Consider the following 25,133-nt stretch of genomic DNA (forward strand, 5'->3'; position numbering starts at 1 on the left):
GGAAACTTAGAAAGCACAACCATCAGTCTGTTATTATTAATGTCTGAAGCCATTATCTTTTCTTTAGCTTGGAAAATGATTTTTTTCATATCAAATTCCAAGGTTTGAACTTCATATCTCATTTAGATATTTAGATTGGCTAAAAAGGCATTTCTGCTCTGGAGTTAAACAGATTGTATGAAAGCCAATCCTATATAGTAAAAACCTAGGTGGTGTCACGCAACATCGTCACAAGATGATTGCTGAAAGATGGCCACCACAAGATGGCTGCCACAAGTTGGTCACCACAAGATGGCTAGCAAAGGAGGACAGTTGTGAGTGATCAGGCCAGCAGGGGAGGGCAGTTGGGGGGCACCAGGCTGGCAGAGGGGGTGAGATCAATTCTGCAGAGGAGGGCAGTTGGGGATGACCAAGCGAGCAGGGGAGGGCAGTTGGGGGTGACCAGGCCAGCAGGGGAGGGCAGTTGGGGGTGACCAGGCCAGCAGGGGAGGGCAGTTGGAGGCAATGGGGCCAGCAGGGGAGGGCAGTTGGGGGCAATTAGGCCTGCAGGATAGGGCAGTTGGGGGGCACCAGGCTATCAGAGGAAGTCAGTTGGGGTGAGATCAGTTCTGCAGAGGAGGGCAGTTGAGGGTGACTTGGCCAGCAGGGGAAGGCAGTTGGGGGTGACCAGGCCTTTAGGGCAAGGCAGTTGGAGGTGATCAGGTTGGGAGGGGAGGGCAGTTGTGGGCAATCAGACTGGTAGACCAAAGCAGTTAGGGGCAATCAGGCAGGCAGGCAGGCAGGGGAGTGGTTAGAAGCCAACAGTTTGGGATTGTGAGAGGGATGATCAGCAGTTGGACATCCCCCAAGGGGTCCCAGATTGGAGAGGGTGCAGGCCGGGCTGAGGGACAGGGCCCCTCCCCCCTTTCCTAGTGTATGGTTTTCATGCACCAGGCCTCTAGTTTATAAGTAATGATCATGCAGTCCTCAAGAATTTTTCAGAGGACATATTGTGGGGAGAGCTTAATTTTATTATGAACTAAAATGTTATTTCATGTTTTGTAATTGTATGATGGATTTTGGTACTCAAGAGGGCACTCAAGTTCAGGTGTCTCACTTATTTTCCATAATTACATCTTTGGCCTCATAGCACAAGGCTAGGTTTCTGGCAGCATTACTCTTCATTTAGGAAGCATACCGGGGGACAATCAGATGGCTCTCATCACAACACTGACAATTTCACATTTATTGCTCAACTCTTTAATTTCAAGTTGTTTGCCTAATGTTGTTTTGGTTTCTTTCTAAGATAATTTCTCCCCACAGCTCAGAGCTATAGGAAATCTCATCCTTATCCCCAAATGTTTGCTACTTTATCAAAAAATCCCTTGGAAGTAGTAGTAGTTTCAGCTTTGGTAGTAGGAGTAGTAGTTGTAGAGCTGGTGGAGTCTGTTTTGGTGGTGGTGGGGTTTTCTTTGGTTGTAGTGGGGTTTTCTTTGGTTGTAGTGGGGTTTTCTTTGGTTGCAGTGGTGCTTGTTGTAGTAGCTTGTATTTCGGATGCAGGGGTAACGTAGGAAGGATATACTGGAGGGTATCCAGGGTTCACTGCAGGTTCGGGTACATATGGATTTGGTTGGAAAGGTGGATATGGATAACGTGGGTCATAAGGTGGAGGAGGAGGAATTCTCCCTGGGCCAAAAGGGGGAGGAGGAGGAGGAGGAGGAATTCTCCCTGGGCCAAAAGGGGGAGGAGGAGGAGGTGGAGGAATTCCCATTGGGCCAAAAGGGGGAGGTGGTGGAATTCTCCCCGGGCCAAAAGGGGGAGGAGGTGGAGGAGGTGGTGGACCAAATCTTGGGTCAAAAGGCTGTGGAGGATAAGGAGGCGGCATCTGCGGATACGGTGGATATGGTCCTCGGGGCCCTCTATGGCTCTCCCCAGGCTGTGGGGAAAAAGAAGTAAACAATTTGGAATTAAACATTTTAATGTCAAGCATAGGAATTTATACTCTCTGTGTCAGGAAGCATGCTAAGATGGCTCCCAAGATTCCTGTTTCCCGCTGGCACATCCTCGTCTAACCATATAGATTCTATAAGTCAGAGACAGAAATCAGTAAGATTTGTAGCTGCAGCAAACGCTCTTCTCTTGGCTTGGGAGCAAAGAGCCATGTTGGGGAAAGGACCACATGGAAGTAAATGGTCGATGGGTAGGAGGAGGTGGGGATATCACCTGGTGACTAGGCAGTGAGAAAATAAGGATCTCAGTCCCCCCAAACAAGGGACCCAATTCTGCCAAAAATCATGCAAATTTGAGAGGATCCTGGGTTCCAGAAAGGAACACGGTCCTTGGCAACACTCTTTCAGCCTTGCCAGGTTCTGAGCAGAAAATACAACCAAGCCAAGGCCAGAATTTTACCAAAGAATCAGTGAGATAAAAATAAAAAAAATGGATTGTTAAAACTGATTTGTAGAAATTTGTTATGCAGCAAGAGAAAACTATTATGCCGCTAAGCCACAGTCTGAAAGACAATATCAGAGCAGAGAGAATTTTTCTTTCTTTCTTTTCCCTCTGAATGCCAAGGCCAGTGGTCAGCAAACTCATTAGTCAACAGAGCCAAATATCAATGGTACAATGATTGAATTTTTTTTTTTGAGAGCCAATTTTTTTAAACTTAAATTTCTTCTAATACCACTTCCTCAAAATAGACTCGTCCAGGCCATGGTATTTTGTGGAAGAGCCACACTCAAGGGGCCAAAGAGCCGCATGTGGCTTTCGACCCGCAGTTTGCCGACCACAGGCTTAGGCTTTCAATGAAAGCTGAGATAATATTAAATGGAAAAAAAAAAGATTGTTGGTTCCGAAACCGGTTTGGCTCAGTGGTGGAACACTGGTCTGCGGACTGAAGGGTCCCAGGTTTGATTCCGGTCAAGGGCATGTACATTGGTTGTGGGCACATCTCCGGTAGGGGGTGTGCAGGAGGCAGCTGGTCGATGTTTCTCTCCCATCAACATTTCTAGCTCTTTATCTCTCTCTCTTCCTCTCTGTAAAAAAATCAATAAGATATATTAAAAAATATTGTTGGTAAAATTATATTCTTTTTTTAAATTTTTTTTTTATTGGGATGGTGTTTTTATTTTATTTTTTTAAAAAATTATCTTTATTTTTGAAACTATTACAGATGTCTCCTTTTTCCCCTAGTGGCCCCCTTCTCCTGATCCTGCTCTCTCCTCCTCCAATGCCTTCACTGCATTATTGTCTATATCCATTGGTTATGCATATATGTTCTTTGGTTCATCTCTTTTCCACAGCCTCTCCCGCCTTCCCTCTGAAATTCCTGTCTGTTTGCATGCTTCAATGTCTCTGAATCTATTTTGTTTGTCAGTTATTTTGTTCATTAGATTCCACATAGGAGTGCCATCTTTTCTCTGATAGGCTTATTTTGCTTAGCATAATACTCGCCAGGTTCTTTCATTTTGACTCAAAGGGTAAGATATCCTTCTTTTTTTATACAGAATGCCAAAAGACAGATGAAAAGATACTCAAAAATCCTCAGAAAAATGAAAATTAAAACCACAATGAGCTATCATCCCTCACCTGTCAGAATGGCTACCATCAATAAATCAACAAACAAGTTCTGATGAAGATGTGGAGAAAGGGGAGCCCTGGTGCACTATTAGGAATGTAGACTGGCGCAGCTACAGTGGAAGACAGTATAAGGTTTCCTATAAAAATTAAAAATGAAACTGCTGTTTGACTCAGTGATTCCTTTTCTAGGAATATATCCTAAGAATCCCAGAACACCAATCAGAAATCATAACCTTTGCTTATAGTACAGCCTGTCACGGGAATCAATTTCAAATGGGGAAAATGTCTCTTATAGTTCAGGATTGTTCAACTGCTTGAAAACGAATTAATTATCAAGCATACTATTGAGCACCTACTTTGTGAAATATGCTGAAGTAGGAGCTATGGGAGTGCCACCTGTGAGTCTGCAGATCAAGTAGCCACAATACTAGAAGGTCCAAAAATTACCTAACGGGAGGTAGAATGATAGTCTTTATAGTTTCCTGCCTCCGTTATGTAGAGGTTGTGTGAATGTGAAATCCTTTTTGAGATGCTTTCTTACCTCATCTGGAAAATTATGTTCTTAAAAGTGCCCATGTCCAAGGGTCATTGTCAGATTTGTGAAACATTACTAGTAGAGTGCTTAGGGGGGTGCTTGGCTCAGGTACAGTGCTCACTAAACGTTTCGTTATGTTAACATCTAGGAGAGTGGTTGCCATTTTTGGAAATAAAAATAGTCAAAAATAGTGCAGGAAACAAATACATTGGAGAATTAGAGTTATTAGTTTTGGGGAGAGGAAAGATAGTCTCACAGAGGAGACAGCCTTTGAAGGGAGGATTAGGTATTATAAACTGGGGAGAGGGCATGTCAAATGGAGGGGAAGTATGTAAGTGCTCCAGGGTAGGAAAGCACAAGTCTTCGTCTCCAGTGGGTTCATATAGGACCTACAACTGCCTTCCCTTATTATTTAAAAAAAATATATTTTATTGATTTTTTTACAGTGAGAAAGGGAGAGGAATAGAGAGTTAGAAACATCAATGAGAGAGAAACATCAATCAGCTGCCTCTTGCACACCCCCTACTGGGAATGTGCCCTGAACCCAGGTACATGCCCTTGACCTGAATCGAACTTGGAACCTTTCAGTCCCCAGGCTGATGCTCTATCCACTGAGCCAAACCGGTTTTGGCTGCCTTCCCTTCTTGTTCTCAGGTCTTTCACGTGTTTTCTGACATTGCCAATTCCAAACTGTATGGTCCCCCGGCCTAAATCATCCCTTTTCTTTATTCCTAGTTACAGGTCTTTAACCAGTGGTGGCAGATGTCAAAAGCCCTGACCCCTGACAAAAACCTGGTTCTTCAGCACTGCCCTGCATTTTTCTCAAGTGCCTTCAAATTATGTCACCACATGTCCTATAATTTCCCAAGTTGATGCCAATCGCATTAAAGCTCTCTACCTATTCTTTAGGCCTCATCCACCAAGTATTATAATACAGGCAATTCAAAATGAACTTTATCGTTTTACTGGCCACATACTATCAAGTCATAGCTATCTGGCTATTTTGTTTTTTTCTTGCAGGCATTTTCTCAGGGCTCTGTCAGCTTTCCTTTTTTATTCCTGAACTTCAATATGTGCCTTTTAACTGGCTTTGTTTCCTCAGAATAATAGCTGTCACCTACGTTATACCTTTAAACAAGTCTGCTTTCAACCATGCATTTCCTTGTTATCACACTCCCTTCACCTCTTTCCTTTCAGCAAAGCTCTATGAAAGTTTGCTGAGTGAACCCCCTGCTCATATGCTAGTCACTAGTCACCTGGCTTCCGCTCCCAGTATGCCAGTAAAACACTTTTTTTGTGTGTGTCACAATGAAACTAAATATGCCAAGGCACAGCTATGGAACTAGTCCTCAATTTGGCCCTCTCTAGCTAGTGTTAGCTTATGGAATTATGGAGGGCATTTGACCCAAGGGCTGACAATCCAAAGGCTAGGCCAAGGCGTTTGAAAAGTTCAGGACTTGATTTTTAATTGGCAAGATAAATCCAGAGTAGGAAAATATTTCACTTTTTTTTTTTTCATGTTGAGACAATGAATTCACTGAAAGTTGTCTGTTTTCTAAAGGCAGCCTGATACTGATCTAAAAATTATGTCTATTGAAAAAAATGTTCATAGTAAACATTTGTTATTTTTCTAATCTCTTAACCCAACGAAAGTGATTCATTAACTGCAACTGGACAGTGGTAATCAACTTGGTAAAAATAATGAAAATACTGTGTTAGAAATAAAAATTATCTTCTCAGTGGGGTATAATTGGAGCTAATCTCCTGTATCACTTGGTTTAAGAATAACCCAGCCAAGATATGGATACTTAGGCTTTCTTTGAGGATTAATTGTGATATTGCTGGAAAGCAGTCAGAAAATTACCCATAACAGAATAAACACTCAAAAGATGACTGGATCAATAGTACTACTTACCTGCCCATATTATTAACAATTAATCGTCATGAATCTCATATAATAAAGTTAGAAAAAAAGGCTTATTTCTACTTAAACTGCTTATGTTAAGCTGCTTATATTATTGGAATTCTCAAATTTATTTTGTAAAAAAAAATCATTTTCAGGTAATCAATACCTGATGCTTTAAAATAAGAAAGTGTTTTTCTCTTATAGTCTGGACATAGAAATGTTGAATATCAGCTTTAAGGTCAGATAAGTAAGATAAAATATGATCTTTAAAACATGTCAATATGTTTTATTGGTGTATCAAAAATCATATCACATCTCTAATGCACATAGTAATATGGCCAAGGCCTGGTTGCTTGAGAGACATAGGGAATGGCCTCCTTTTGTTCAAGTTTTAGAGAGTAGATAGATTGTTTTAGAGATTAGTAGAAGAAGAATGATTTTATGTTTCAGAATGATATAACTTTATGTTGCCTATTTGTGTAAGTCCTAGTCTCTTCTGAAAAAGGTTTTTATCTTTTTCACTTGATATATTTTATAGTTCTTTGGTAAAAATTACTCTGGAATTAATCTCCTTTTTCCAAAATTGGAATTAATCTATCACTACTTGAAATGAATTATTATTTTATTACTTAAAACACAAAAACTTGCGGCTTTTTTAAAAAAAATCCCTTGAAACTTTGAATAGTTAAAAGTGTCCGTGGTACTTAATGCAGTCCTATATACCCAGAAGGTGTTGATTGATAAAAATGTTTGTATTTTATCAAAAGTTACCCGAGTCCTTGGTAAAATATTACCAGGTCCTACTCTCAAACACTCATTTGTTCTGGGAAGAGGTTTGGCAAAAAAAAAATAATAATAATAAAAATTATATATATATATATATATATATATATATATATATATATATTCTCACTCAAGGGTATTTTCATTGATTTTTAGAGAGAGAGTGGAAGTCAAAGGGAGGGAGTGAGACAGAGAGAAACATCATGTGAGAGAGACACATGGATTGGTTGTCTCCCACATGCGCCCCAACCAGGGCTGGGCATCTAGCCTGCAACCCAGATAGGTGCCCAGGACTGGAATTGAACCTGGGCCTTCAGTCCAAGGGCCAATGCTCTATATCACATGTGTCAAACACAAGGCCCGCGGGCCAAATCCGTCCTGCCAGGCCTTGCAATGTGGCCCGCACCGCGCTGTCATCACTGCACTCCGCTGCGTTTCCATCACAATGACAGTTTATAACTGTTCAGTAAACCATTCGGCCCGAGATTTAGGCTGGATTTTAGATTTTGGCCCCTTCTCTGATTGAGTTCGACACCCCTACTCTATATTCTCTGAGCCAAATCAGCTAGAGAGGCTTACTATATTTTTAATAAGTGAATCAGGTTCTTTAGATATAGATTATCCCTGAATCCTATGTTGATAAGAAATTGTTCTATTTTAACTATCCTATATATAGATGAAGAAACACTCCTAATAAAATTAAAGAACATGCCCTAGTTGGTTTGGCTCAGTGGATAGAGCGTCAGCCTGTGGACCAAAGGGTCCCAGATTTGATTCAGCCAACATGCCTGTGTTGCAGGCTCGATCTCCAATTGGGGGTGTGTAGGAGGCAGCGGATCAATGATTCTCTCTGATTGTTGATATTTCTTTCTCTCTCTCCCCCTTCCTCTCTGAAATAAATTAAAATATTAAAAAAATTGCCGAAGCCGGTTTGGCTCAGTGGTAGAGCATCGGTCTGCGGACTGAAAGGTCCCAGGTTCTATTCCGGTCAAGGGAATGTACCTGGGTTGTGGGCACATCCCCGGTGGGGGGGTGTGCAAGAGGCAGCTGGTTGGTGTTTCTCTCTCATCGACGTTTCTAGCTCTCTATCTCTCTCCCTTCCTCTCTGTAAAAAATCAATGAAATATATTAAAAATATTAAAAAAATTAAAGAACATATTCAAATATATTTAAAAAAGTGTCATTAAGTATACTGGATAAAAAATGTACAATAAATTTGTTTAACCTACTTGTGAAATTGCTAATGTATGGGTACCCACATTTATACATGTTTGTATAATGCAGTCTGATATTATAGATTTTAACAGTTAAACATGTAAGCCATGAGCCATATGTGGAAATTTAAATTAGATTTATAATTTGTTTTTTAATATACTTTTATTTCAGAGAAGAAGGAAGAGGGAGAGAGAGATTAGAAACATCAATTATGAGAGAGAATCATTGATCAGTTACCTCATGCATGACCCCCACTGTGGATCGAGTTTGAAATCTGGGCATGTACCCTTGACCAGAATCAAACCTGGGACTCTTTAGTCCACAGTCTGATGCTCTATCCACTGAGCCAAACTGGCTAGGGCTAGATTTATAATTTAAATTAAAATTACAGCAGTAGACCAGTATTTCATCAATGATTGATAGCTACTAATACTAATGTGAAAAATGAGACTAGTCATGAGAAAAAGATAATGTGACTAATGAGACTTACCGAGAAACAGGCTTCAAGGGCCAAAAGGCCCAAGATGAAACACAGTGGTTTCATCCTTATGGTTACTCCTGAAAATAAGCACAATGGTTGGTTAATATTCCTCTTTTTACAAAAAGTGTCCTGACCAATGACAGCTATTAGTGCAGGAATAGTACTGTACCATTTTAAGAAACTTGTCTAATTTTATTTTGGACTCAATATTACAATGGAGAAATAATATTAGTCTTACTACATGTAACTATGATATGATGGAACTAGTTTTCATTTTTGACTTGGAAACTAACACTGGAAATAATGTATAATGGCAAAGATTTGTTCATAATATGTTTTATGTGATAGAAGTTTTATGAGTAGGTTTTTACTTACAAAAGTAACTACTGTATCTAGTAAGCTGATTTTTTTCTCCTTTTTTTAATTATTGAGATGTCCCTCAAATAAAATTTAAGACATATAATTTAGTTATAAGATTAATATATCAAATACAAATTTGCATAAATCTATAAATAAATGTAGTCATTATTATAAAATATTAAGATGCTCAAATTCAAATGTATCCATTTCAAAGGACAGTTGACACTTGAACAAAACAGGTTTGAATTGTGTGTCCATTTCTATATCAATTTTTTCCAGTAATTACACAGTAGGCCCTCCATATCCTCAGGTTTTGCAGAGACAATCAACTGCAGATTTAAAAGTATTTTTGATTCTCTTCTCTGTGGGTGCAGTGAGCCAACTTTATTTTATTTAAAATAATATATATTTTATTGATTTTCACAGAGAGGAAGGGAGAGGGATAGAGAGCTAGAAAATTTGATGAGAGAGAAACATCGATCAGCTGCCTCCTGCACACCCCCTGCCAGGGATGTGCCACAAGCAATGTATATGCCCTTGACCAGAATCAAACCTGGGACCTTTCAGTCCACAGACCGACACTATCCATTGAGCCAAACTGATTTCGACATTGTGGGCTAACTTTATACATTGTTCTACACTATTACTAATAAGAGATTTTAGCATCCACAGATTTTGGTATCCATGGGGGTCCTGAAACCAATTCTCCTTGTGGATACTGAAGGACAACTTGTGAGTCAAAAGTTATACTCACAAATTATAACTGTGGAGGGTCAATACCCCTACCCCCTGCATTGTTGAAGGGTCAACTGTAGTTTGAAGAAAAATTATCACATAATATATGTCCTAGTTTTAACAATATTCTACAAAGTTATTTTATTTTATGATAAGTGGTCTAAAACTATTTCAAAAAATCCATATAATATACATCAAAGACCAGGGCAGAGAAAAGAGAGATGCTTAGGGCTTATGGCTTATACTCTCAATTGGCTTTGATTTTATAGTATATTCCATTCCACCCCTTGCCCATTTTTTGGTTAACCTCACCCAAAGATATTTTCCATTGATGTTTAAAGAGAGAGAGAGGGAGAGAGAGAGAGAGAGAGAGAGAGAGAGAGAGAGAGAGAGAGAGAGAGAGAGAGAGAGAGAGAGAGAAAATGACATGTGGGAGAGACACATCAATTGGTTGCCCCCTTACACAACAAAGCAGCATGGTACTGGCATAAAAACATATAAATCAATGGAATAGAATAGAGAGTCCAGAAATAAACCCATGACTTTATAGTCAATTAATATTTGACAAAGGAGGCAAGAGCATACAATGAGGTAAACATAGTCTAGTCAATACATTTTGTTGGAAAAATTGGACAGAAATGTGCAAAAATGTATTAGACCACTTTCTTATACTATACACTTGACTAAACTAAAAATAGATTAAAGATTTAAAATAAGACACAAAACCATAAAATGATAGAAGAAAATATAGGCAGTAAGACCTTTAACATTTCTCATAGCAATATTTTTCTGATGTATCTCCTTAGGAAACAAAAGAAAAAATAAGCAAATGGGACTACATCTACCAAAAAAGATTTTTCACAGCAAAGGAAACCATCAACAAAATGAAAAAACACTCCACCGAATGTGAAAACATACTCATCAATGATACATCTGATGAGTTATTATCCTAAATTTATTAAGAACCTATAAAACTCAAAACCAAGAAAATAATCCAATTAAAAATGTACAGAGGCCCTTCTCCAAAGAGGACATAGAGAGGGCCAATAGACATGAAAAGGTGCTCAGTGTCACTAATCATCAGACAAATGCAAATTAAAATCTCAATCAGATACCTCACTTTACCCCTGTCAGAATAGTTATCATCAATAAATCAACAAATGATATGTGATAGCCAAGATGTGGCCAGGACTGATAGTGAAAATGCAGACTGGTGCAGCCACAGTGGAAAATAGTTTTGTGTTTTCTCAAAAAATAAAAATGGAACTGCCAATGACCCCACAGGTCCACTTCTGGGTCAATATCTGTAAAAACCAAAAATGAGTACCCCTATGCTCATTGTCAAGATTTGGAGTGAGTCAAAGTGCCTTCAGTAGATGAATTGGTCAGAAAGCTGTGGTACATTTGCACAATGGAATACTACTCAGCTGTAAGAAAGAAGGACATCCTATATTTTGCAACAGCATGAATGGAACTAGAATATTGTGTTAAGTGAAATAAACCAGTCAGAGAAAGACAAATACCAAATGATTTCACGCTATATTTAACCTAACGAACAAAATAAGAAACAAAATAGGAACAGGCTCAGAGATACAGAGAACAGAGAACAGACTGATAGGTGTTAAAGGAGAGAGACATTGTGGGACTGGCTTAAAAAAGTGAAGGGCTAAGCAAAAATTGATAACAACAAAAAAACAACAACACAACAACTTATAGACACGATAACAGTATAATGATTACCAGAGAGAAAGAGGGGTGAAACAAGGAAGAAGAAGGTAAATGGGGGATGAATGGTGACAAAAGGAGACTTGACTTTGAGTGGTGAACATACAATACAATATATAGATGATGTATTATAGAATTATATACCTGAAACCTATATAATTATGTTAACCAATGTCACTCCAATAAAAATAAAAATAAAATGAAAGTCCCAGAGAATTAGTATTTAAAGTAAAAACGCTTCAGTTTATATTTCCATGTACCTATCTTTGTGTGAGGATCCTTTTCAGAGCTGAGTAGTCTGCTGATCAGAATGTCTCCAGCCAGTTACCTTCCAAAGATGACAAGTGAAGGTGAGAAAGAATAATAAATCTCAGCTCTTATATATGTTGCAGTGGATTTCTAGTGATACTAAGGAAAGGCGAGTTGGAAGATACAAACTTCTAGGTTGATGCTCTTTAAACAAAGATAAGTGTTGCCAATTTGGCAATCTTTTTCCACAGTTTTTTTTTGTTTGTTTGTTTTTTTAATTTCTGAGGAGCTTTGACCCATTCAATATTTGGTGTTTCCTGAGGGAACATATATTATACAATGTCCTTTTGTCTCAGTAAAGTAATCTGGAGCTTTATTTTAAAGAAAAAGCTCAAGATGTTTTATTTCAAGTAATTTTAATGGTCCTCTTTTATTATATGTTACTATCACCATATTTTCTATTTTATCTAAAAGTTAAATACATTATACAGGAACTTAAAATGTCAAATTATTTTTAAATTGAATTCAAACACAATATAGAGACAATTTGTGGGGCTAAAACCTAGAATTCAAACTAGAAGTCATTATTAAATCAGTGTTTTTCAACCCCATGCACAGGGTAACATGGCCAGTTATGTACAGAGTATGTCATATATATATTATTATACTTGAGTTTGGACTACTGTTCTATATCTTTTGGGTTTCATGTTTCTATTCTTTTTTTTCAGTTGAAACAATGAAATTATATTATTATTTTATTATTTATTATTTTTTAAATATTTTTTATTGATTTTACACAGAGAGGAATTGAGAGGGACAGAGAGTTAAAAACGTTGATGAGAGAGGAACATCAACCAGCTGCCTCTTGCACATCCCCCACTGGGGATGTGCCCGCAACCAAGGTACATGCCCTTGACCAGAATCGAACCCGGGACCCTTCAGTCCGCAGGCTGACGCTGTATCCACTGAGCCAAACCGGTCCCGGCTATTATTTTATTCTTATGTATTTCTACATATCTGATCATACATTATGTCTCTCATTTATATAATGTTGACATAGTTGAGTAAATGTTTTTGATAAAAATGAGTGTTTGGATGAAGATTTTGACCTAAGTTTTGGAGCTAGCAAGAAAGAAAAACCTAGTGTTAGAAGAGGGAGGAGAGTCAGAAAATCCATGCAGTTTCTAAATTTTAACAATGTTTGAATTTTCTGTGTCTGTGATTGTTATAAGATATTTAGATTACTTAAGAGATACTTAAATGGACATTTAAAAAAAAAAGGAGTTTACTTTTGCCAATGCAAAACTAAAATAGTGGTATGAGATTATGTTTAAAAGTCACTTGCAGATTGCCAAAATTAACTTTAGAAATATAATTAAAGAAAAAAGGGATCATGTAAAGTTTTTAATTATTGGGACATTATATAAATATATTTTTACTTTGAAGTGAATATCTATGGGAAAGTCAGTTTTATATTTTTGATAAACTTGGGATTTGAGAGTTTCCCTATCCTAGATGATTGTATAATCTCTACTTTTTACTAAGTATTAGTAAATTAGTATATTAAGTATAATAATAATTGCTACTATTTAAAAAGCTTTCATATAACAAGATGAAGTGAGTTCTATTATCCTTGTCTAAGGAGTTTAATTATCATCATTCATTCATTCACTCATTGGTCATCTATTTTATGTTGAATGAATGTCAGACATAGTGCTAGTTGTCAGAGTCACAGAATATTTAAATGTTTGGTTTGTTAAATGCCTTTTGGGAGTCATAGGTGGTATACAATAAAGAAGCCATATTTTGAGAGTTGATCTTAATTTTAAAGTACTGTACCTAATTTCATTGGCTTTGTCGCATTTTGCTGCTTTAAAAAAATTTCTGATGACATAATCAGGTGTAATAAATTGTTTGACTAGTTTGTCAACCTTAGGCCCCAATTAATTATTTAACAATTATATGCCCTAACAGTGAAGGTGATTCTATTTTTAAGGTAGCATGCTAAGTTCAATAAAACACTCTCTTCTCCCAGAATAATTGAGGTTACCAAAAGGGGAGTATCTCTTCTTTCTGAGGATGCCAACACATTTTTCAACCAAGTGTTTTAAACTCAGGTACAATCTGCATTGTAATGGATCACTGACTCTGAAGGACTTGGGATGAACATTGGCAAAACTGAAAGATAATTTCTGAGTGACTTGTGACCAAAAAGGGATTTAGAACAACATAAGCCAACGGGAAGCCCATGTCTATTGGGAAACAGTCACTCAAGTTAATCTTTAATTAATTCATGGCTTTAAAAGATCCTGAATGAATACTGTCTAGTGTAGACCTAAACAAACTAATGCCTCCTAGTCACAGCAAGTTCAAGGTGACAGGGGCATTACACTACTGTTAGTTCAGAGACTTATGTGATAGATGTAAAAATATTTTTTATGAATAATTATATTTAACAGGATTAAACTCAGTCATGCAGCAACATATTTGCAGTTAGCTGCCCTGCTGTACAACTTTATAACTCTGTTTCTTTGGACCTATGGAAAGCATATGAATAAATTTCTTCTAGATTATGTATTTGACTCCAGCTGGTGAATGAAAAATAAGCATGCAATTGACTTTTAATAAGAATTTTGTTTAATAGATAACTAAATAGTTAACTACAGAATTTCATTTCTCATTCACGATCTCTCTCATGGAATACTGGCTTCATCTTATTATGTAAAATAGACTATTTTTCATCACAACTTTATTCTGTATTCTAAAATATCTAGTACAGACAAACTTTATCAACTAAATCCTGTACCTAAAAAAAAAAAAATTAAAATGTAAACGTTAGTTGACAAGTCATATTTATTTTTTCATTTAATTTGCAAAATAACTCTAAGATATAGTCAGGAAGAAATTAACATCCAATTTTTTTAAATGAAAAAAAAGAGAGGACCCTGGCCGGTGGCTCAGTCATTAGAGTGTTGGCCTTCAGACTGCAGAGTTGAGGTTTTATTCTGATCAAGGGCATGTACCTTAGTTGTAGGCTCGATCTCAGGCCCTGGTTGGGGAGTGTGTGGGAATCAGCGATCCATGGGTCTTTCTCACATCAGTGTTTCTCTCTCTCTCTCTCCCCCTCTAAAAATCAATGGGAAAGAAATATTCTCAAGTGAGGATTAAAAACAAAAAAAGAGGTACAGTTAGTACTAAAGTCATATCAAGCATGTTTACCAGTATTTCTAAAAAAATATTCATAGGCTACTGGTAAGAATTTGTTATTTAAAAAAATAAAGAAGGACTCTAGAAAATAAAGTCAATTTAAAAATATTAAGGTTTTACATTTATTTCCTAAAAGTTAGTACAAATGCCTTAAAAAACAACTTTACATTTTGGGTGAAAATGGTATGTTGTTCTCTGAAATGGAAATGAAAAGGCCTCAGTCTCAGAATTGACCTCGCCACCTATGAATAGCATGACCTTGGAGAAATGTTATTAACCTCCCAGAGCTTTATTTCCTTCCTTTGTGAAAAGGTCAAGTTAAATTGAATAGCTTCCTTTTGTTCTCATTAGAGGCAGATCTAGGTGTGGAGGGGCCTAAAGCTTAAAGAATTTTTAGAGCTGACTATAAGAGTACAATATTATAATTACCAACGACCTGCAGTATTGATTGATAGCAGTAGTAGAAGGGACAGAGGGACGGCTAAATGTCACAGGCTTCATTGAGGTGGGAAGTGTTTTTTAGAAGAAGATTGGGAGAGTAACGGTCTCTGTGCTAATTGGCTTTATTGCAGTAACATCAACAAAAATCTGTGACTAACTAAAGCAAACATTTATTTCTCTCATATCATATGTTGGCATCCAAAGGCAGCCTGTTTCTGCATTTTGTTGTGTGTGTTTCTCATTCCGGGATCCAGGTTGAAGTCACAATTCTGTTTAGGACGTGCAGCTCTTATAATACAAAGGGAACCAGCAAGAAAGCAGCACTGATGGAATTCCTACCTCAGAGTTGCCTATAGTGACATCAGTTCACATCTGAAGGCCAAAACAAGTCACAGTGCCATTTTAAAAAAAGTTTAAAAAATGTTTTCAATTACAGTTAAAGTTCAATATAAAGTTTCAGGTACACAGCATACCTGTTAGACAATCATATAATTTACTAAGTGATCCCCATGGAGGGGGTCTAGAGGATATTATGCCAAGTGAAATAAGTTAGACAGAGAAAGACAAATACCATATGATTTCACTTACTTGTTGAATCTAAACAAACAAACAAACAAACAAACAAAACAAACAAATCAGTAATGGACTCATAAATACAGAGAACAAAAGGATTGTTGTCAGATGGAAGAAAGATTGGGGGGAGTGAGGTAGGTAAAAAAGGTGAAGGGATTAAGAAATGCAAGCTGGCAATTACAATTACAGGAATATACAAGTACAGTATAGGGAATATAGTCAATATATTGCAACAGAGCTTCACTTTGTCAAAGAGATAGAGTAGTATACTTTGCACAGGGGGCAGGATTCTCTGAAGCCTTATGCCAATGAGTAAAAAATCTAAAATCCTCTTTTAATAAGGGCAGTGGAAGCAAATGATTAGGAAAAGCATCACCATCTACTACAGTTGGGAAGCAGCAGCCAAGAGGTGGACAAAGGCACTTCATTTTCCTGAGATTACAGATTGAGGAAGAATCCATACCTTCTGCTTCAGAGGGTCCATTTATTTCTTGTAAAGAAGTAATCTTTTGAGTTGACAAGGTGTTGGACACCAAGATGGCGGCATAGGGTAGACACCCGAATGCAGCCTACCACAACAAATTTGAAGTTAGAACTGAAAAACAGGGGAAGCATTGCCCTGAAGTGCCTGATGGCTGGCTGAGAGGAGGCTCTGCCATCTGGGAAGGCGAGAGAAGGCACGCTGAACCCCAGGAACTGTGAAGGTATGGAGAACTGTGTGCGCGAAAAGGCGCTGGCTTACTCCCAGCTCGGGGAGAGGAAGGGCCGGACCGAGATTGCTGCTGACTTACTCCTGGCGCGCAGAGAGGGCGGGCTGGGCTGAGTTCGCTACTGGCTTACTCCTGGCGCAGAGAGGGCGAACAGCTAACGCGGCTGGCTTTCTTGTCTGAGAGGAAAACAGAATCAGCCTATTGCTTTGATAAACGGCCCCAGATAGGGAGAGGCCAGACTGTCAGGCAGTGGGCAGAGATCTCTCAGAGGTGTGTGAAGCCAGAGGCCATTACTGCGGGACTTGGGGAGGAGCCCAAGGGAAAACAGTTTGTCTGCACCAACCTGAGACTCCGCCCAATCTCTGGCTGAGCACAGAAGCTCTCCCAGAGGCTGGCTTTCTCTAAGAAGGGACTGGCAGGAATCCAAAGCTTGTCTGTGCCTTTACCAAAGAGGTGCGCGCGCCTGCAACCAATCTTCCGAAACTCTCCGAGAACAGGTCTTTTCTAAGGCGAGACTGACAGGGAACCAAAGATTGTCTGCACCACCCCGAGACCCCGCCCTATCCAAGCAGAGTACAGAAGCCCTCCTAGCTGAGACTCTGCTGATCCTCACAGCCAATTGGCTTGGAGATCAAAGCTTCCCAGTGATACCAACAATAAGCAAGGCTTAACAACAAGACTGCACACACAGCCCACAAAGGGCTACACCAAGACTGTCCACCGCAGGTAACTGGGAAGGCTGTGCTACTGGGCTCTACCAGAACATCTAGAACACAAAGCTATTCCATCAAATCAGGGAAACAACTAAAATGCAGACAAGAGGAAGGAGACAAAAGAAGGAGATGGAGGAAAAGAAAAGATTGGACATTGAGTTCAAAACTACAGTTATAAGGTTATTCAACAATATCCTAAAAAAGGCCGATAAAATAAATGAGACCTACGAGGATATGAAAAGGGAGCAACTAGAAATAATAAGGGATCAACAAGAAATGAAGAAAACATTGTCTGAAATAAAAAATATTATACAAAGTCCTAAAAACAGACTGGAAGATCACAAGAATCAAGACAAAGATTTAGAACATGAAGAGCCAGAGGACACTCCTCTGCAGAAGGGAGAAGATAAGAGAATCCAGAAAGTTGAAGATAGTGTAAGAAACCTCTGGGACAATTTCAAGCGAAACAACATCAGAATTATGGGGATTCCAGAAGAAGAGAGAGAACAAGATACAGAAAGAATACTGAAAGAAATAGTGACAGAAAACTTGCCTCACCTGGGGAAAGAAATAGACTTACAAGTCCAGGAAGCCCGCAGAACCCCAAACAAAAGGAATCCAAGGAGGACCACACCAAGACACATCATAATTAAAATTCCAAGAGCAAAAGACAAAGAGAGAATATTAAAAGCAGCAAGAGAAAAGCAGGTAGTTACCTATAAAGGAACACCCATACAATTGTCAGCTGATTTCTCAACAGAAACCATGCAGGCCAGACCGGAATGGCAAGAAATATTCAAGGTGATGAATAGCAAGAACCTACAGCCAAAAATAATCTACCCAGCAAAGCTATCACTCAGAATCAAAGGACAGTTAAAGAGCTTCACAAATAAAAAAAAGCTAAAAGAGTTCATCACTGCCGAACCAGAATTATATGAATTGCTGAAGGAGGTTATTTAGGAAGAGGAAGAAGATAAAGATAAAAATTATGATCAACAAATACGTAACTATCAACAAGTGAATCTAAAAACCAAGGGAATTAAAAAAATCTGATGAACAATATTAACTGGTGAATATAATAGAATCAGAGGTATCGAAGGGGAGTAGACTGACGATTCTCGGGGAAAAGGGGAGTGAGGGTGCAGGAAGAGACTGAACAAAAACTGTGCACCTATGAATGAGGACCATGGAGGATGGGGATGAGGACAATGGGGATGGGGAACCTGGTGGAGGGGAGCAATTGAGGGGGGAAAGAGGATCACATTTGTAATAATCTGAACAATAAAGATTTATTAAAAAAAAAAAAAAAAGAAGTAATCTGCCAAAACCGGTTTGGCTCAGTGGATAGAGCGTCAGCCTGCAGACAGTAAGGTCCTAGGTTCAATTCTGGTCAAGGGCATATACCTTAGTTGTGGGCACATCTCCAGTGGAGGGGTGTGCAGGAGGCAGTTGGTTGATGATTCTCTCTCATCGACGTTTCTAACTCTCTATCCCTCTTCCTTCCTCTCTGTAAAAACTCAATAAAATGTGTTTTTAAACAAAGAAGTAATCTTCTTTGAAAGTCTAATTCCCTTTGTTTTCTCTGGGGTGCAGTTTTTTATTATCACCTTTTCAAAATGAAATATTCAATTCTCATTTTCAATGGAATATAAATTCTATTCACTTTTTCTAAAACAAAATTATGATCTTGATTGCATTGCATTACCTTCTCAAGCCATCAACCTGCTCTTTTTGGTCTCCTTAATTGTAAACTACTTTTGTTGCTATCTCACTTTTTACCCCTTAACTTTTATAATTTGGACAATTATTGAGTTTCTTATTTTTAAACATTGTGTTGTTCATGTGCTGCTATTCTTACTTTTTTCTTTACCCTCTTTTTTTATAGTGCTTAAACATTTTTAGACCTTTTTATCTTCTTGCCTTTTTTGAGAAGATTCTTGATTCTTTCATCTCTGATTGTTTCTTTTCTATCTATTTTTTTGGTCTTTTCTTTCTTCTGGTCTAAGAATAGTTTTCTGATTCAACCTTTCTCACTCTTCTTTTTTATTTTCTCCCTCCAGTTCTGCTCCAAACCTCCCAATCCTCTTTACCTCCTCCTTTTTTCTTCCTCTTTTCTCTCTTCTATACAGCAATAAATATATAGAACTCAGGTTTCTAGAAGAAATGTGCTCTAAACTGTACCTTGTGATAAAGATAATAAGAACTACATTAATGTGGGATATGTGCAGTCCTAGTTGAGCAAAACTTTTCCTTATAAAACTCCAGGAAAAGCAGTACACAAAGCTGACTAGACCATCACAATTTCTAGTTGTTGTTTTCTTATAAAATTTATCTTTATTGTTGAAAGTATTAGACATGTGCACCCTCTCCTATTTTCCCCATTGAACCCTTCTAGTCCTCATCTGTCCTCCTCCCAGGCCTTCATCACACTATTGTTTATATGGGTTATGTTTATATTCATATAAATTCTTTGGTTAATATCTTCCCATCCACCCCCATCTTCCTTCTGAAATTCAACAAATCTGTTCCATGTTTCTATGTCTCTGGATCTATTTTGTCTGTTTTTACATTCTAGGTATCCTAGGCATTTCTGTTGGGAAAAGTAAATAGTATGGGCTACACCAGCCAGGTTGGATGCTTGCTCTTCATTTACTTACTATGTGTCCTTGGGTGGTTGATGAGCCTCCATGGGCTTCAGTTTTCCGGTCTCCAGATTGTCAGTAATGATGGGAATTATACGGCAGGTTTATGGTGAGTGTAAAATAATTATATGTGAACTCTTAGAACAGAGTCTGGCACATGTAAGAAATCAAATGTTTTTATGATTTTTAAGGTATCCTACATAATAAAAAGGTAATATGCAAACTGACCCTCATGTCCTCACATCACAAGATGGCCACACCCCCATATTGTCACAAGATGGCCACCACAAGATGGCTGTGCCCACGTCATCAAATGATGGCTGCCCCCACATTGTCACAAGATGGCTGTTCAGGGGAGGGCAGTTGGGGTTGACCAGTCCTACAGGGGAGGGCAGTTGGGGGGAACCAGGCCTTTAGGAGAGGGCAGTTGAGAGTGATTGGGCCTGCAGAGGAGCAGTTAGGTGTCAATCAAGCCAGCGGGGGAGTGGTTAGGAGCTAACAGTCCTAACATCAGAGAGGGATGTCTGATTGAAGAGAGTGCAGGCTGGGCTGAGGGACAACCTTGAGTGCACGAATTTTGTGCACCAGCCCTCTAGTAGTTCTGTAATAATCTTCTGTGGTAAAACATTTATTGATTTTTCTTTCTATAGAAGTAATCTAGACTCTTAATCCTGGTCTTTGTTGATACGATTATTACCTCCTGTTCTCATATCCATTTTTTCCAGGTATTTCTGATATTCATTGACAACTTATGTTTCATGGAATTAAGAGCCACTTGAAAATGTGGTATGTAGTTTATCCTATTCCCAGAATTGCAGTCTTGGCTTAGTGTTTCACTTATTACCTGTTTGGAGGAGGTGAATATGAATGCCAAATGCTCTCCTACTTCCATGCTGTATTTTTATTTAGCAATTGGGCCTTCTACAAATTTTCTGCATCATGAAATCACTTCTTTTTTATATCTTCTATGAAATTTTATAGTACATATTGGAATATTTTATGGCCCTAGTTATGGTTATGTGCATCCTTGACCTTTAATTCTTATTTCTTCACAATTAGGTTGTGTCTTTCAGCTAGTAATTTACTTTCAATTCTTTTGTACCATCATTTGTGATCTTCTGTGTCTCCTATAGTTTTCTGTAAGTGTTTGCTCTCCCTGAAGAAAATCTTTCTCTCTTGTTTGCTTATTATTGTTTGTGCCTTGCATATAATATTTAGTAAAGATTCTGTAGTTATTTAGTTAATTGTCTTGTTTTTTATCTTTGCCACTTAAATATTTAAAGAATAGTGATTGAATTTTTATATTTGTAATATTTTGTTACCTCTTTCAGATCTATATAATTTTTTTTTCTAAATCACTTGAATGATTTAATTTATCAACTAGAAATTGACATATTTTTGGATGAAGTGATTCATGAAGATGGTACAAAATTTCAGCAGAATAATCTTTCAAGACTATATTTATTTAGGCGAAAGCATAATATTTGAAATATTTAGGAAAAGAATATCTGTAGATGGGTAGAAATTTAACTTATTTATTCTTTCTACTTTTTAAAAAAAATTGTCCTTCTAGACTATGATCTCTTTGAAGGTAGGGGTATATTGGCACCTCTCTTTGTTACTTTTATTATGTTGGCAATTTTATATATACATATCTGAATATGTAGAATTATGCTTTATTAAAATCATATATATGTAATTATTTGATTATACTAAATTCACTTTATATTAAAACAAAGTTTATTTCTAATGTTTATTTTATTGTAACTTGATGTTATATGGAGTGGCTTCAAACAATTTTATAATTTTTGCTTTGGAAACATTTATATATATATTTTTTCTGAACAAGTACTTTGTGGGTTACAGAGTCATCTGAAAGAGTGAAGGTGCCACTAATATTGCTGTTACTCTACAGAGAAATCAAGAAGAGACCAATATACATATGATCAAATGCATAAATTATCTTTGAAATTCTTTACAATATAGCAAAACTAAAGAAGTAACAAGAACTTTCATCCCTTTATTTTTATGTATTTTTCTTAAAATTAAAATGGTGAGAGAAGGTGATGACAAATACATCAATATTCAGTTTTTCATGATCTGTCAAAACAAAACGAAACACCACAAATCATTAAGAACACATAGGCTCCTTCTTCTCCAATTGTTTTAAAATAGCCAAATGCTGTGTAGGATGTTAGAAACTGAGGCCTTGGAATTGATAGATATGAATGTGAAGACTGCTCTGCCATTTATACTTTGGGGTCTTTGGAATGTCCCATAAATTCTCATAACATCAGTTTTCAAGGAGACAATGTTATCTGCTTTACAGGGTTGCTATGGGTATTATATGAGATTCAGTACAAGGAGCATTTAGTGCAGTGACAGCATCAGAACCTTTTTAAGTGTTACACAATTGGTGTCTATCATTGTGTTTTTTTATATTATATACTAGAGTCCTTCTGAATGAAATTCATGCAGGAGTAGGCCTTCCTTCCCTAGGCTGCTGGCACCGACTTCTTTCTGGCACCTGAGACCCGGGCTTCCCTCTGGCTTCCAGCAGGCACCCAGGATCTGGGCTTTTCTTATAGCCTCAGCTTCATCCTGAAGGGAAACCCAAGCCTCCTGTTTGCTCTATGGCTGCAGCCATCTTGGCTGGGTTAATTTGCATACTTGCTCCTGATTGGCTGGTGGGCAGAGGTATAGTCAATTTGCATAATATTCTTTTATTAGATAAGATTCTCAAGTCTTATTGTAATATTTGCTGAAGTATTTTTATTTTTTTCTGCCTTATTAGAGGTTAGAGGTGCTGAAATGTAGGGGAGTATTTCTGTGGGTTAAATGCACACTTTGTGGAATTTAATAAACTTCAAATAAAAACTAACTTTTATTTACTGAGACCTTAATTAAGGGTATTTTATTTCAAGAAAACAAAAAAACACATTTCAGCATTGGGAACTTAATTAAGGTAAAAATATACACGTTTGTTGAACATTTTTTAAAAAAATATGTTTTTATTGATTTCAGAGAGAGGAAGGGAAAGGGAGAGAGATAGAAACATCAACGATGGGAATCATTGATTGGCTGCTTCCTGCACGCCCCCTACTGGGGATCAAGCCTACAACCTAGGCATGTAGCCTGACCAGGGATAAAACTGTGACCTCTTGGTTAACTGGTCAACACTCAACCACCGAACCACACTGATTGGTCTGAAATTGTTTTGTTTTTTTTTCTTTTGTAGGAATCTGCCATTATTGGCTTTTTAGGTATAAGCTATCCATTCAAGGAGACCAGATTTAGTTCTTGAAATAAAAGAGGAATAAAAGCTTCTCATTCTTTGCAACGTTAGAAACTATTTGTTTGCTTTCTTCTTTGATGGGGCAAGAAACAACAACCCGGTCTGTAGTATTTAAACACGGTTTCAAGTCACTCATTTAGTCAGGAAATGTTTTGGGAAATATTGTTTATCTTGGTTTGCCTTTGTCTGAAGCTATGCTTGCTGGTTCTCAGCAGTAGAGTCGGTTGCCTCAGCCAGAGTGGTGCCTGGCACCACAGCCTTGATAGTGCCCCCCGGTTGGAAGGCGCTGGGAGCTATGGTGCTGGATGCCATGCCTGTAGTTTTGCTGGCAGGAACAGTGGAAGTGGCTCTGGTGGCAGCAGCGGTAGCAGTGGTGGGAGCTACAGTTGGAAGAGAAACTAGAAGTGGCTCCTGGTGCTTGAGAACTGAGGGTCACAGTGCTCTCATGTGAGCTGGGGTGGTGGTAGGGATGGTAGCTGTTGTGGCCTCTGAGAGATTCAGGATAACCACAGTGGCAATCAGGAATTCCAGGAGATGGTCCAAATTTTCCAAAGTAGTTTAGTAATTTCTTAGAAAGTTTTTCTTTAGATAAGTTAAACTACTCTTCGGAACTTTCACTACTAGACTAGAGAGAGAGAATACATACAGAACACTTGTTTTCATACAAATGAGATGCATAAACTAGTCTGAAATCAGGCTTTAACTATGTATCTGTATTATCATTTAAATTTTTGTAAATATTCCAACTTCATTCCATAAGTAATTTAAAGGGTGTATCCTCCAAGAAAAGGGTTTTGAATTGTGACATTTAGCGTTTCTCTGCTGTTCTCAGAGCCTAATTATATATTTATTATAGATTTCCCCAAAATGTGTTCTATAAATGCATGGTATTGAAAAAAAATGGTAGTCAAATAACTTTTTAAAATTTTATTCCAGCACTTATTGGATAATTACAATATTTCCCAAATATTGCCAAGGAAGTGTTTTTATTTATTTATTTATTTATTTATTTATTTAATATCTAGCATTTTTTCATACAAGAGTTTCAGTGTTTCACAGAGAGCTTTTTGGGATATGCTGTTCTAATTTCCATCCTGGAAAAAGCATAATGCATTTTACTACTCTCAATAAAGAGAATAAAAGGAAACTGTAGAAGATTTGCATTGCTTTCTTTTCATAGTCCCTACATATAAGATTGACAGAGCATTACAGAAATCTATGTGGCTGACTCATTTGCACAGAATCATAGATGCTAAAAGCTAAAAAGTGCCCTAGATCAGTCTGCATTTTAGCAATGCCATGGACCATTTCAATTAGCTTTAGCTACTTAGACTTTTAACATGACATCCCATTAGAATTTCCATTTAGATCTTGGTCTTTTAATTTGTCTTCACTGCCAGAAGTTAATCCTGGGATTTTAAATATGATATTCCTCCTACCTTTTCATGAAACATTAGTTCTCAAATTGAGAAATTCTAGAGTTAGATACTTGACTTTAAAATGAAGCAGAAGTAAGTTGCCAAAATTGTCATATACTTTAAGGTTGTTTGGAATTATTTTTTCCCCCTAAATTTTAGCACAATTTGGGTTACTGCACCTAGACAATATCTATTAAAAGTAGAATAATGGTAGAGTAATAAAAACAACAATAAAAAGCAGGATAACATTTGTTCTTTGGTTTTTAATGATTCATACTGAGTACTTGTCTTGGATGGGAAGAAGAAAGAGCAGAGCTATATAACAGGATGATATGACAAATGTTTTCAGGTAACACATCCTATTCTACTTCCATTGTAACATGGAGTGAGGGTTATTATGACAATGAGAAATGGTAGAGAGTGGCAACAGATTTGTAATTTTGAAAAGTCCAGATGATTCTGAATTTTGAGAAAATAAAACTAATTTTTACATCTTGGGGGGTGGGGTCATAGGAAATGTTCCCTATGAAAAAGCCATTACTATGGACAAACACCTGGACTGTGCTTCTCCTACTTGGCAGGCTTCG

General features: G+C 37.6%; 1 protein-coding gene across 1 annotated transcript; it reads right to left on the reverse strand.

Moving 5' to 3' along the window:
* Positions 1–1,243: 1,243 nt before the first annotated feature.
* On the reverse strand, positions 1,244–11,643 carry LOC118709361 (submaxillary gland androgen-regulated protein 3A). Its single transcript, XM_036421436.2, has 3 exons — positions 11,559–11,643; positions 8,488–8,555; positions 1,244–1,915 (listed from the first exon to the last, which is right to left on the reverse strand). The coding sequence occupies exons 2-3, from the start codon at positions 8,539–8,541 to the stop codon at positions 1,328–1,330; spliced, it is 642 nt and encodes a 213-aa protein (XP_036277329.1). The 5' UTR covers positions 8,542–8,555; positions 11,559–11,643; the 3' UTR covers positions 1,244–1,327.
* Positions 11,644–25,133: the final 13,490 nt, after the last annotated feature.

Source organism: Pipistrellus kuhlii, unplaced genomic scaffold (assembly GCF_014108245.1).
Source record: "Pipistrellus kuhlii isolate mPipKuh1 unplaced genomic scaffold, mPipKuh1.p scaffold_m20_p_1, whole genome shotgun sequence".
Classification (NCBI taxonomy): Eukaryota; Metazoa; Chordata; class Mammalia; order Chiroptera; family Vespertilionidae; genus Pipistrellus; species Pipistrellus kuhlii.

What these genes read in the sequence shown, in the direction of transcription:
- LOC118709361 (XM_036421436.2), bottom strand. Translation starts at nt 8,541, where the DNA reads ATGAAACCACTGTGTTTCATCTTGGGCCTTTTGGCCCTTGAAGCCTGT. An exon ending in CCCTTGAAGCCTGTTTCTCG is followed by an intron (nt 1,916 to 8,487) that starts GTAAGTCTCATT and finishes TTTTCCCCACAG; the next exon opens with CCTGGGGAGAGCCATAGAGG.